General features: G+C 53.0%; 1 protein-coding gene across 4 annotated transcripts in view; it reads left to right on the top strand.

Moving 5' to 3' along the window:
- Window positions 1-13,113, top strand: part of Cabin1 (calcineurin binding protein 1) — a 118,501-nt gene that overhangs the window by 99,697 nt on the left and 5,691 nt on the right. For all 4 annotated transcript variants that reach the window (XM_051153231.1, XM_051153230.1, XM_051153229.1 and 1 more), the window contains 5 exons: window positions 7,788-7,951; window positions 8,679-8,775; window positions 9,098-9,775; window positions 11,034-11,108; window positions 12,515-12,791. In XM_051153231.1, coding sequence (XP_051009188.1) covers window positions 7,788-7,951; window positions 8,679-8,775; window positions 9,098-9,775; window positions 11,034-11,108; window positions 12,515-12,791 — 1,291 coding nt within the window. The remainder of the gene's footprint in view (window positions 1-7,787; window positions 7,952-8,678; window positions 8,776-9,097; window positions 9,776-11,033; window positions 11,109-12,514; window positions 12,792-13,113) is intronic.

Raw genomic sequence — 13,113 nt, 5'->3', positions numbered from 1 at the left:
CTGGGGATAAATTGGGTGTAATATGTAAAAAGCTGGCAGAAGAGTTCTGCTGTAGCCTCAGCTTCCTGCTGCTTGCTGGCTCACAAAGGAGCTAGTCTCTTCAGAGCGAGAAAAGTAAAATCTGGTGTGGGAGAAGCTGGGGAGTCACCTAAGAGTTGTTTGCCCTGAGAGATGTAGTCAGCCCCTGAGCTCAGTGATACTGAGCATCTCTCTATGCCCTGTTCACACACCTTTCTAGGTAGTCTCATGTGAGCGTTTTGCGTGTATTAGTGGGCGACAGGTGTCACCCCAAGATGGGAGGATGCTGCCCGCCCCCCAACTGTGCTTATCTGTCTTATGGGACCACCCCTGGCTTCTTGGAACCAGGCTGTCGGTTTTGAAGCTGTGTAGAGTCTGAGCAGGTTTTTATGCTTTCCTAGGGTGGGGATGGAGGTGGGGTGCTGAGCTCTAGCGGGCTGAGGCGCCACCCCTCCATTGCTTAGCAGCTCTTCGTAGCAGCAGCCTGCTCCTACACTCTGTGTCCTCTGCTCTTGGGATAGAGTTGTTACTCGCACTTGCGCACCATTGTGCCCATACATGGAAGGGCCATAGAAACTGACTGTCTGTCTGTCTGTCTGTCTCTCTCTCTCTCTCTCTCTCTCTCTCTCTCTCTCTCTCTCTCTCTCTCTCTCTCTCTCTCATTCACAGTGCTGTTTTCAGTGAGCTTTCTAGAAAGCCTTGCTCTCACCCACTGTTGATGGGCCATCCTCCAACTATGTCAGCTGACACATCAGGCCTCACTCCAGGGATCCAGCCTACTGCCCCCTGCCTGCTACCTTTTCCAATCCAGTGTTCTTCATAATGATCCTGAAAGTTCTAGCTCAGGTGTTAACCTGTAGCCCATGTATTATGGGAGGAAGGGTTCTGTGCTTGTTATCAAGATGTTTTGGATGACATGGGAAATACCTCCTTGGGCTCAGGATACCCTAAGTTGGAAGGCTGACTCCAAGGAAGTTACTGCATACCCGCCTTCTCAGCTGCCCATTTCTCATTTCCATCTGCTCAGCAGAGATACAGCCTCCCATTTCTGTTTCCTCTGGCTTTGCCTAGGCACCCTTCAAAGCCTCTGCTCTCTTGGCCTCTTATTTAAATGCCAGCTTCTCTGCTATGCTTGTACCTGGATGACTGGCATGTTGCCCCATACCTCTTCTTGTTTGTTTGTTTTGCTGTTGTTGTTTCAAGACTGGCTTTCTCTGTGTAACAGCCCTGGCTGTCCTGGATGCATTTTATAGACCAGGCTGGCCTCAAACTCACACAGATCCATCTGCCTTTGCCTCCCAAGGGCTGAGATTAAAAGTGGAAGCCACCACACCCCTTCTTTAAGAGAGTTGGAGTCAGGGTTTTATGATTTTTGACCCAGAATGTTCATTTTTCTCCTAAGTTGCAGGAGGGCTCCATAGGTGATAGTGTGCTGGTGGGCTCCCTTTTCCTCAGGGGCTTTGGGAACCCCAAGCCTTTACCTTGTAGATCATACATCATGAGCTCATCAAGAGAGCAGTACAGCTCTGTCTGCCTATTTACCCTCCCACCTGTAACAGCTCAGTGTCCTGGGACTGTGCCAGGGCAACTAATGTGTCCAAGGCTGAGGCCCTTGTATTGAGGTCAAAAGCTAGAGGCAGTCTTGGTGGGCAATGCCCCAACTGGCCAGGTAGAGCTCATGAGGACTCCAGACAAACTCAGACCCCTTGACTGGAGAGCCTGGGTGAGGCGGAAAGGGGAAACTTTACTGCCATCTGCCTTAGTGGCCCACCTGTCCCTCAGGCCAACGGTTGTGGGTCTCCTCAAGTGCTGTCACAATCTGTTGTCTTTTCCTCATCAATACCTCTGTGTGGTACCCACACAAGCTTTCTAGGTGCCCCAAGATGAAATCTGCCCTCCTGCCCTCTTGTCTAGCCTGGTACCCTACTGGTGTGACCCTGAGAATTGCAAATCAGAACAAGTATCACATCTCATTCCTGTTCGTGGCAGCAAGGGACAGCTGGAGAAAGCAGCTAAGCCCTGGGAGGACCAAGGCTAAAGGCCATCTCCCGCAGTAGGCCTGTAGTAGTTTAACTCTGTGAGGCACTTATGCTTCTAGTGGAGGGATGCCAGCCAGCTGCCATCACCCTGTGAGCAGGCCTCCTAGGTCAAGCCTGCTCTGTGCTGAGATTTCTGGATTTAAGAAGCACGTGGTTCAAACCCTGCCAGCTCCTTCCTTTGGGAATGTTAAAGAGAAGGCCTGAGAAGATGCTTTGAGGTGAGGGAGATAGACCCCTACTTCATGGTCCCATTGTCATCTAAACTCAGTTGCAGTCTGTGAGTAAAAGCACTGAGTTGGAGTAGCTCTACCAGTGTGCCAAGAGAATGAAGCCGAGTGTCACGCCCCCCTACCCCCACCCCGCGCCACTTCTTGCTGGACCATTTCCCTCCCCCAACTTCTTTCCTTTCTGATTTTTCCAAGGTCACCCTTCCAGGCCCGTCCCTGGGGTGCTTTATGCCTTAGAGAAGGAGTTCTAGGGGTACCTGTGACTGAATGGTGGGGTCTCACAATAGCCCAGTGCTCTACTGTGACTGCAGTGTGCTGGGAGGACCAGATCTAAGTTCGTGTCTGTGGCCTCTGCTTGCTGGACTTGTTGGCTTTGTACTAAGAGGCTGTGTTTAGCAGCCCCAGGCCGGGTGTTCAGGTCTGGAAGAGAGAGAGAGAGAGAGAGAGAGAGAGAGAGAGAGAGAGAGTGTGTGTGTGTGTGTGTGTGTGTGTGTGTGTGTGTGTGTGTCTGTCTGTCTGTCTGTCTGTCTGTCTGTCTCACCAAGGCCCAGAAGGGAGTATGGGCTAGCTGCTGAGTCAGTAGTGTGGGGAAAGAGGAACCTGGGTCTCGCCAGGAATATGCTCCCCTTAACCGCAGTATGCAGGGAGGTTATGAGATGGGAGCACAGGCATGGCCTTACCGAGGCAGAATGCTCTATGCCTACAGGAGCCACTGCTGTGTGCTCCCTCTGTGGTGTTCTGCTCACCAAGATGGCCATTAGTGGGAAGCAAAATCTCGGCAGCCTCCTGGCTAGGCCTGTCCTCCCACACTGCTCTCCAGTCCACTGTGAGTAGATAAACACTTGTGAGTGCTTCTACAGGCTTGCTTACCACCTCTACTTTCTCTGCTTCCCTGAGAAAGGATTCAGGAAACCCTCAAAGCAGCGACCATGCCCCACCTCCATGTACCCCAAGACTCATCTTACTATGGGGTGTTGCTCCTGAAGGAAGCCCCATTGCCTCCATAGCAGTGAGAGGACTACATCAGGCTGTGGGGAGGGTTTGGGAGCTTGTATCCAACCTTCAGCCCACAGTCTCGGATTCCATAAATTATTCATTTGTTAGAGAGTGTTTCAGTGACTTTATCTGTCATCAAGGAGCCCAGAACCACTCTGAGGAGTGGAGATGGGCTGAGATGCTTAGTGAGGTACCTGGCATGCAGGGGAAACTTGAGCACAGTGTGGTGTTTGGAAGGACTCTGGGGCTGCTGGGAAGGCCCGACTGCCTATGGCATGGTACTCCGAGCAAGCATTATCCCCAGCCACACTGACCACTAGGGAACACAGTCTTGGAGACAGCACAACACTGGAATCAAGTGAGGCTGATTAAAGACAGTGTGCTTGCCTGTCGGGGTGTAAAAGCATAGTCCTACAGAGGGGATCTTTGTGGGGTTCTTGATGCTCTGACTCCCACAATGCTGTTAGCTCTCTAATGCGTATTCCCACTCTGGCCCGTACCTCAGAACTGTGGGCATCAGCTCCGCTGCAGGCTCCTTCCATCTGCTCTCCGCCTGGCCTCCTTTCATCCTAGCCCTGTTGTTCATATAGTCCATACTGGCCCTGGCTCAGCTCACACTCTGGCTTCACCCTAACACCTTCCAGAGGTCTGTGCCTTTCTCTTCTGGACTTTGGGCTGAGCTAGCCCCATACCATCTCCCTTGTAGGCTGGGGAGAAGGAAACAGAACAGGTGTCTACCCACCTCAACCTGACAGGCCCTCAGTCAAGATGAGATAAGTTCCAGCCTGTCCCCTTTGGAACTGTAAACACAGAAGCCAGGTTCTGTTCAGTTCAGGCAGAAGGCGTAGTTGGCTGGATTTCTACCCTGCTGGCTCACAACTTTCTTTCTCAGTACAGCTGTCTCCAAAGGCCAGCCAGCTTGGTGGCCACAGAAACACACACACCCTACCCAGGCTTGTCTCCATCTGCACACAGCCCCATACTACGAGGGCAAAAGAGTATTCCCAAGGGCTCCTACTAGGAGTCCACCTGCTGGCTGTATACCCATGGGAGAGAAGGGACCTGTTAAGGAAACAGCGGAGGTGGTACCCAGCACACTCAAGAGTCCCGTGGAGCTAATGAATGAAGCAGTGGGGAATGAATGAGCCAGACCTTGCCCAGCACAGATGCCTTCAAGAGAAGGTCAGAAGGAGGCAGAGCAGTGCTGCAGTTCCTGGACTTGACCCTCTGAGGGCAAATTTGGACTATTTGTCAGGGCATCTGTGGTTCCTTTCTGCTTTTTCTGGGACTTACTTTATTCTTTCTGAGATCAGTACTGCTGTGCTATAAAAGGAAGTGAAATGGAGGTAGGGCTCTCAACCGTGTGCTGGACGGTGCAATGAAAACTAGACCAAGGGACTGAGACAAGAGACCCCTTGCTCACACCCTTCCTGTTGGGAAGCAGGTGTGTCTTTAAGGACTTAAGGCTTACGTTATTTTCTTCTTCTCCTGGTATTGAGTGTGATTCCAATGCAGTATCTGTCTTACCTACCTGACGGCCTTTTATAGCCCCCAGAGCGGGTTGGGTCCTCCTAGTCCTACCATTCCCTGGGAAGGTAACCTGAGATGGTACACCATCAATCCTCAGCTTAGGGAATGAGAGCCTCCTATGCCTCTTGACATCTACCAGGTCTCTTCTACTCCCCCAGCCCACCCCACCCTTCATGTGGCCAAGCCCAGTTTACTGCTGGTAGCACCTCCTTGGCTCACTTTTTCATGGTGTGATGACTTTCACCTGGCCAGGTGGGCTGTGCTCAGTGAGCACTTCTAGGGAAGAATCCATTTAGTGTCATGGAGTTCCCATGTCCCCCAAGGGTGGGGTTCATAGACACTTTGAGCTTGGAAGAGCTTTGTTTGCTGTGAACACCATTGTTTCTCACCTGGCCCATACAGTTGGAAGTGGAAATTTGTAGGAACAGGGGGAAAAAGTTAGGATTCCCTAGCACAGAGAGTTTGTACCCCGTAAAATGGGAGGCAGAAAGCTACCAAGATGAATGCCTCATCTGCTCTGCCAACTTTGTGTATCAGTTCAAAGGACTCCAGGAAGTTGGAGAGAGAGTTGAGATAGAAAAGTAAAAAGGCCAACGAGATGTGACTTGGTACACACCTATATAATTAATCTAGGTGGACCAAGAGTTCAAGACCAATCTGTGTATGTCACCTGTCTCAAACAAGAACTAGGGATGTAGCTCGGTGGTGTGACAGTGCTTGTCTAGCACACCCCAAAGCCCTGGGGCCAGTTGATTCAGGTTTCAGTCCCTGGAGGGAGGTGGGGGGTTAGGGGGGTAGGGGCAGCACTGTGCCATATTGCAAAGACGCCACTCTTTAACAGTAACTAGCGATTTAGCTCCATGTGCATAGCTGATCTGAGAGTTAGCATGCCCATATCCAGAGCAGATAAGCATTGGAGCCTGTCCATCTCTAGCTGCAGGCCCTTGAGGCACCACCGGTTGGTGTCTGAGGCCCCCGGACCCTTTCTGTTCTTCCCTCAGCCCTCCTGTGTCTACACTCTAGTACCGCTGGCTTAGAGGCTTTTAATGGGCATCAGGGAGCAGGGCCACTTCCCCTGCCTCTGGCTGCTCCTAGAGGAAAGCCGTCCCCATTCTCGTCACAGCATTGGACACAGTTCAGAAGAGCAAATGCAAATTTGGTGATAGGGGTTGGTATTGAGGCAAGGTTTCTCTGTGTAGTCCTGCTTGGCTTGGAAGTTGCTATCTAGGCTGGCCTCATACTCACAGGTGTCTGCCTGCCTCTGTATCCTGAGCACTAGAACTAAAGTTGTATGCCACCGTGCCTGGCTCTGCATGAATCTCTGAGGAGTTCAGCAGACTCTCTACCATTCTCAGGTCTGGGGGAAAGCGACCTCTGACCTACCCTGAGTCATCTAGGGCTCTGCACAGAAAATAAGATGTCTGTGAAGCCAGGTTGATTCTAGGCCTCTTGTGGGGTGGAGGTAGGGCAGCTCTGGGAAAGAGCATCCCGTCAAACCCAGATCTGAGGGTGGCCCAAGGCAGCTCAGCTGCTGCAGCCAGTGTGGAGGTTGGTACAGGTGTGGAGGCTCCCCCAAAGCTGTTGGATGTTGAGGGCCACCCAGTTCTCGGTAGCAGCCTTGAGTCTGTGGCTCCAGAAGGGTTACTCCATCTGTGAGCTCCATCGTCTATTGCATGTCTGTGAAAAGCCATGGTGAGAACTCCATGTGTGATGTCTGGGATGTGCCTCCTCAAGAAATGGAGCCCTTTCCTAGCCTCCCACTGCCGGACCTGGTGAATGCCTACGTGGCCACTGTGGGGTAGCCTCAGCCCTAGGAGTAGAGGTGTAAGGTGCCCTGCCCCCCCACACCGACTGTGGCAGTTGAGAGTAATGTACATACACACGCACACACATGGACAGCCTCGGTTGCTTTTTATGAGCTGTAGTAGACATATCTCTGAGGAATATACAATGGTGTTTGCTCTTCTGCGTATGGATGTTCTCAGCCCCTAGCCTGTCAGGTGGGCCCTCCTTGTGGCCCACTATCGAGACTGTGGTCCTAGGGACTAAGGATGTTAATCTTCTCCAGGCCTCCCTCTCAGCCCCATCCCTGGTCTCTTAGAACAAGAGTTTACACTTCTGTGCATGAATTACTAATAGGCAGCTAGCAACCATGAGAAAAGATCTCCTTGTGGATGCTGCTGTAATCCCTGCAACTGGAACCTGAGGCCTGAAAATCCCATAATGCGGCCGGTCAAGATCCAGGGCCTGTGCTAGCTGCAGCTTCTCTGGAGGTTGACTACAGGGACCCCACTGGGATCTGCCACTGAGGTCTTATGTCAGACAGCTCTCCTAAGTGTCTATTCACTCATCACTCCTTCCCTCTGGCTCCCATGTTGCCCGTATACCCTGGTGGGCCTCAGTGGTTGTCAGATGCCAGGTTTGTCACCAGGATCCTGCAAGGGCAGGGCAATGCCTCGTAGTTCGATATGGGCCAAGGGAGGAGAGACTACAAAAGCAAACTGATAGACCTGAGGTGCTGGGGGCCTGGGTGTCTTTGGGGCTGCAGTTGATTTCCTGGATGCAGCTGGGGACAGGAGTTGAGGGCAATGAGACTGCAGGAGATTGTCATCCAGCAGCAGCTGTTAGAGTGCTACCAGTCCCCTCTGGTTCACTATTCCCCCCACCCCCGGGAGTTGTTCCAGTAAGCATATGGGATACAGCCATATGAAAAGAGGGGCTGAGGCCAAACTCAGTCCACCTGGTATTACTCAGGAAAAACGCTCCAGAACCTCACATGTCCTGTCCTCTGTGTGGATGAGGAGAGACTAGGTAGAGGCAGCCACATTCCTCTCCTCTGGCCGGCAAGAAGGGACTGAGAAGTCCCTGGCTAGGGCCCTGTGCACAGTGGCAGGCTTGCAGAGAATTCAGACAGGGGTATCCCCAAGGCTCCAGAGAGGTGGCAGCCTTGCTTAACCTGAATTTGTCCACCCCATAGGGCATCTGGCGGATCCCCGTGGATGAGATTGACCGGCCGGGCAGCTTTGCCTGGCACATGAACCGCTCCATCGTGCTGCTACTCAAGGTTCTAGCCCAGCTCCGGGACCACAGTACCTTGTTGAAGGTATCCTCCATGCTGCAGCGGACACCAGACCAGGGCAAGTGAGTGAGCCACCACACACAGCCTGGTTCGTCCCCACTGCTCCCAGCTGGCTCCGACATCTGTTGGTTCAGAAGCCCCAGCCTTCCCCTCACTCCTGAGGGACATCTCTTAGTATCTAGAACTCAAACGCACCACTTCTCTGCCTCAGGCATCCTAGGACTGACACAAGCTGTTATATCCTCCCTCCTGCCCAACCTGGGGCTTTCAGAGGCACTAACTAGCATGGGGTGCAGGAAATAAACATTCTGAAAGTAGACCTAGCACCCCAGGGAAGTAGGTGGGCAGCAGAGGTCTCGGGCCTCACCAGCCAGCACAGCTTCATTGGTCAGAAGGATGGGACACACAGAACAGAGAGTGGCTGCCATGGCTGCCATGTGTAGAGGTTGGGGATGGTATACCTGGGGATACAGCTCATGAAGCATAAGCACCCCAGAAACCAACCTGAGGGAGAGGAACTTAGCCCCCAGGCCTTCCTTGAGCCATCCATCATAGTCCTGACCACTGGCTAGCCTGTATTCTAGAGGGCTCAGGGCAGCCACTGGGGCTAAGTAAGAGACTTTTTTAATATGAAGTATGAGGTCCAAAGGACACTTTGGGGAACAGACTTAAATAGGTGGGATCACAGTCACGTGTTCCTGAGGTGGATGTATAAGGTTCTGGTTCACACCTAGCTGTATTATATGGTTTCTGACACTGCCCCACTCCTGTCACTCTGTTTGACGGCAGGAAATATCTACGAGATGCTGATCGCCAGGTCCTGGCACAGCGCGCCTTCATCCTCACTGTGAAAGTGTTGGAGGACACACTGAGTGAGCTTGCAGAGGTACATTAGCCTGTCACAGCTCACCCCTGGCCTTGTGCACCCTGCAGCAGCCACAGTTAATGCCCTACACAGGCCTTCTTCCCATCCACAAGGCTGCTGGATGGCCAGGCCTTCCACTGCCCAGCCTGCCCTCACACCGCTTACGTGTGAGGGATGGAACTGCCAGAAGAGGATGAGTCTCTAGAGTAGCACCCTCTTCTCGTGACTACAGCCCAGTCTTGTCCAGCTAGCATATGTGCTTAACCAGAATGGCATTGCCTAGAGGCACCTATAGAGGCTCTGATACAGGCAAAGCTGCCGTAACTTGTCTGTTTCCTTGTAGGGGTTAGAACACCCAGGACCCAAAGCCTGTGGCGTCCCTGGAGCCAGGATGACCACTGATGTCTCACACAAAGCCAGTCCTGAGGATGGCCAGGAAAGCCTCCCCCACCCTAAGAAGCTACCTCTAGCTGATGGCTCAGGATCAGGGCCTGAGCCAGGGGGCAAAGTGGGCCCTCTTAACCAGTTGCCACTGACCACAGACACAAGGGACAGTACAGACCAAGTGGGGGAGCGGAAGGACAAAGAGAATCCCCAGGTGGGGCCCACCGAAGCCATGGATACCAGTGAGGCTGCTGCTCGTCACACAGACTTGGAACAGACAGCACGTCTTCTGCCAGGTCGCCCCCCAAGGGACCGGGGCCCTGAGAGCCGGCCTGCTGAGCTTTCCCTAGAGGAGCTGAGCATCAGCACCCGGCAGCAGCCCGCTCCACTTGCACCAACCCCAGTAACCACCACCACCACTGCTGCCCCCACCACTGTGGGGGCTAGGGGAGGGGGGCACCCTGAGGAGGCACCCCCAAGGCCTAATCGCAAAAGGAAACTCCTAGAGGACACAGAGTCTGGCAAGACACTCCTGCTAGATGCCTACCGCGTGTGGCAGCAAGGCCAGAAGGGCATGGCCTATGACCTGAGCCGCATCGAGAAAATCATGTCGGAGACTTACATGCTCATCAAGCAGGTGGGCTGCATCTGTCTGCAGACTCCTTTCATTGCCTGGGCCTTCTGTTCTCCAGAAGGTTCTTTCTTGAGATCACATGTACCAGGGCCCACCCCTGAGGTGGGCTTTCAGTACTGTGCCCACTCTTTCCCAATGTGTACTTGCTTGATTTTGTTCCCTTTGGGGGGGGGGGGGCGTTGTGTTTTATTTTTCAGATTTTCTCTGATGAGCAGGCACTAGGTTTAGACCATGTCTAGACAATGAGGTGTACATGTGAATTCAGCCTTTAAGGAACACGAGACTACTGTACGAGTCCAGCACAGGAGTGTGTACACCCCTGGTCCCACCACTGTGAGGAGCTTCTGCAGACATTTGAGCCATTTCCTGAGATGGATGGCTGTGGTACCCAGCCTAAGGAACAGCTAGGTCCTCCAAGCAAAAAGTTGGCCACCCTTCTCAATTTGCCTGATCCCCACCCCCACAAACAGATACGTTTTTCTCCATAGGAAGAATCCCTAGAGCTTGTGGCCAGTACAAATGGGGTATCCCTAGTGGTCAGTTTTTCCCAGATGATGCCTTTGAGACCCTCTCCCCCTCTAGTATTGTGTTTCTCCTGTGCTGCTGCTGTTCCTGCAGGAGTGACCAGGTCGTTCCCATCATTACTTGACAGTGCGTAGCCATCTCCTTCAAGCCACACCTGCTTGTTCAGGGTAACCCCACGGGCCTCCAGCCTCATGCTGACCTCCACACAGGTCAGGCTCCCAGTCTGTAGTACATACAGTGCAGCCCAGGGTGTTACCATCCTGCCTGGCTTCTAGAAGGTACCTCCCACTGCAGTCAACATCCCACTCTAAAGGTAGATCAGATGCCAGCCTGAGACTGGGTCTTGCTGTGTGTCTCAAGCTGGCCTGAGACACTTAGTCCTGTCTCTGATTCCCAAGTGCTGACATTAAGAGATACACCACAAAGCCCAGCTCTCAGCTGAATTTGAAAGCTTCCTTGGGGTGTGAGGCCTCTGTCAGTCTCAGTCCTCGAGGACATAAATAACTAGCCTTGGAAAATAACTTGATGTTGCCTGAGGGTTGACTGGGACCAAGCCTGACACCAGTAGTTGGTACATAGGCCTTTGGCCTGCATCCCCACCTAGTGACTGATTTGGGTGAGGTCCTCATTGAGGATAGTCTGCACATCAGAGTTGCCTTTGTTAGGCTGGGCTAATGTCGTACATAAGAGCTGGCATTGTGGCCTAGTTTCCCTAATCTCAGGCATCTCTGTGCAGGTGGATGAGGACACTGCACTGGAGCAGGCTGTGAAGTTCTGTCAGGTCCACCTTGGGGCTGCTACCCAGAGACAGGTAAGCTCTCCCCGGCACACACACACCCCACCCACTCCCCAGCATGTGCCAACCCTTTGTGCAGAACCTGTCCCACACCAAGGCCTTGAATCTGCTCTGAAGCTGGTTCCTGTGGTCATCATAGGCCCAAGGGGAAAGAGCAGGAGCTGTCTAGGCTTGTGGATCATGAGTCAGTACCCTAAATGGTAGTGCCTTGACAGGACTCAGACATGCATACGTGACCTAACAGCCATGCTTTGGCTCTCTTCATAGGTAGAAAAAACAGCATCTAACTATTTGGCTTCAGCTACTCACGAGAACCCCGTGTGATGGGGAGCTACTGGGGTTGCCCTAGATCTCTCACCACCACACACAGCTCCTCTTTCCCCTTGAGCCATCTCAGGGGACTGTTTACTGTCTGCATCTTTGTGTCCTTCACTACTGTCCCGTGGTCATCCCAGTAGGTGGGGCTGTGGGCAGGTTGCTTTTCTGGGTCTCTTCCCGAGCCACTCTCCCTGCACCTCCTTCTCCATAGAGCTCCATAGCCTACACTTGGAGAAGGGCAGTTGAGACAATTACAGCGGGCATGGGCCCAGCTCTGGCCCACATTAGAGAAGATACCAGACATTTAGAGCCAAAAGCCCCTGCCCATTTGAAAATGTGCTTTGCTTTCTAGTGTCCTAGCTGCTATGGCAGCCTCATGCCTGCCTGGAAAGTGCTGTGGACCTCATTAGAGGCGGTGGCTGGCTGCTGAGGCTGCTGCTGACTGAAGACAGGCTAGGGATGCAGTCCTCACTCTCCTCACTCTCCCTCTCTCTGCCACCTGGCACGTTACTAGCATTGCTCTGGCCTCCTGGGGCCAAGATCCAGGTCTGTCTTCCTGCCTCCTCTTCCAGCAGAGTAACTTTTCATAGCACTAGACACTCACCACATAGCACAACTTGCAGACTTGTCGCCATCAAACAAACATGAGAAAAGAAAGCAAACACCAATGGGTACCAAAGGGAACTATATGAAAAGTCAGAGGCCTCTAAGGGCCCAGCCTCCTGGGAGCCAACAGCCTAAAACAAGAGCAGTCTGAGGCTAGGCTTGTGGAATAGATAGGTTCAATGTCTCTATGTCCCAGGCTGGCACTGAGGAGGGGACAGAGAGGTCTTCACTGAGGCCCTCCTAGCATGAGTGGACACCTCCCAGAGAGGGAGGGGCTGGACTCCCAGCTGTGTGCTGTTGTCATTTGTGTCCTCGTAGAATGTTTGTGGTTCTTGTTGGCTGTGCCAGAAAGCTGAGAGTGATGCATTGTGTTATGTTGGCATCCAGGATCCAGATGAAGTGTCTTATAAGACTAAGTTGGGCTAACATGGGCAGAGCAATGCACGCTCAGTGGGCTTGCCCCATTGACCTTCCTCACCTTGCCTTTGTCTTCACAGGCCTCAGGGGACGCACCCACTACCCCCAAGCACCCCAAGGACAGCCGAGAGAATTTCTTCCCTGCAACAGTAGCCCCCACAGCACCTGACCCCACAGCAACTGATGGTCTCCTGCGACCCAGTGACTCCCACCTCAAACCTGTATTGGCTACTGCCTCAGCTGTCATCAACTGCCCTCCGTCAGCATCAGCCTCTACCCCAGACCTGTCCACAGACCCTGGGATTCCCCGGCCACACAGGCCAGAGGCTACCCCCAGCATGGCCTCTCTGAGTCCTGGTAAGTGTCATCTCAATCCAGCTGGCAACCTATGATCCTGATTCTCAGCTTCCCCAGAGCCAAGTCCCCTCTACCAGCTGCCACAAATCCTTCCCCTATGGAATTGGCAAAGAAGCATGTGGGGAGCCTTCTAGCACCCCTAGGGTGACCCTGGGGCTGTCAGCTGCTAGTCCAGGTGGTAGGGCCGCAGTGTGAGGAGAGGGGGCAGGCACCACTACTTGGTTGTTCTAGTCTCTGCCCCAGTAGAGCCCCACAATAAATAGGAAGTCAGCTTTATCAGTGATAAAAAGAGCTAGTACAGACCAGGCTGCTGTGGAAGGGT

Source organism: Acomys russatus, chromosome 11, assembly GCF_903995435.1.
Source record: "Acomys russatus chromosome 11, mAcoRus1.1, whole genome shotgun sequence".
Classification (NCBI taxonomy): domain Eukaryota; kingdom Metazoa; phylum Chordata; class Mammalia; order Rodentia; family Muridae; genus Acomys; species Acomys russatus.
This window is presented reverse-complemented; position numbering and strand designations above follow the sequence as displayed.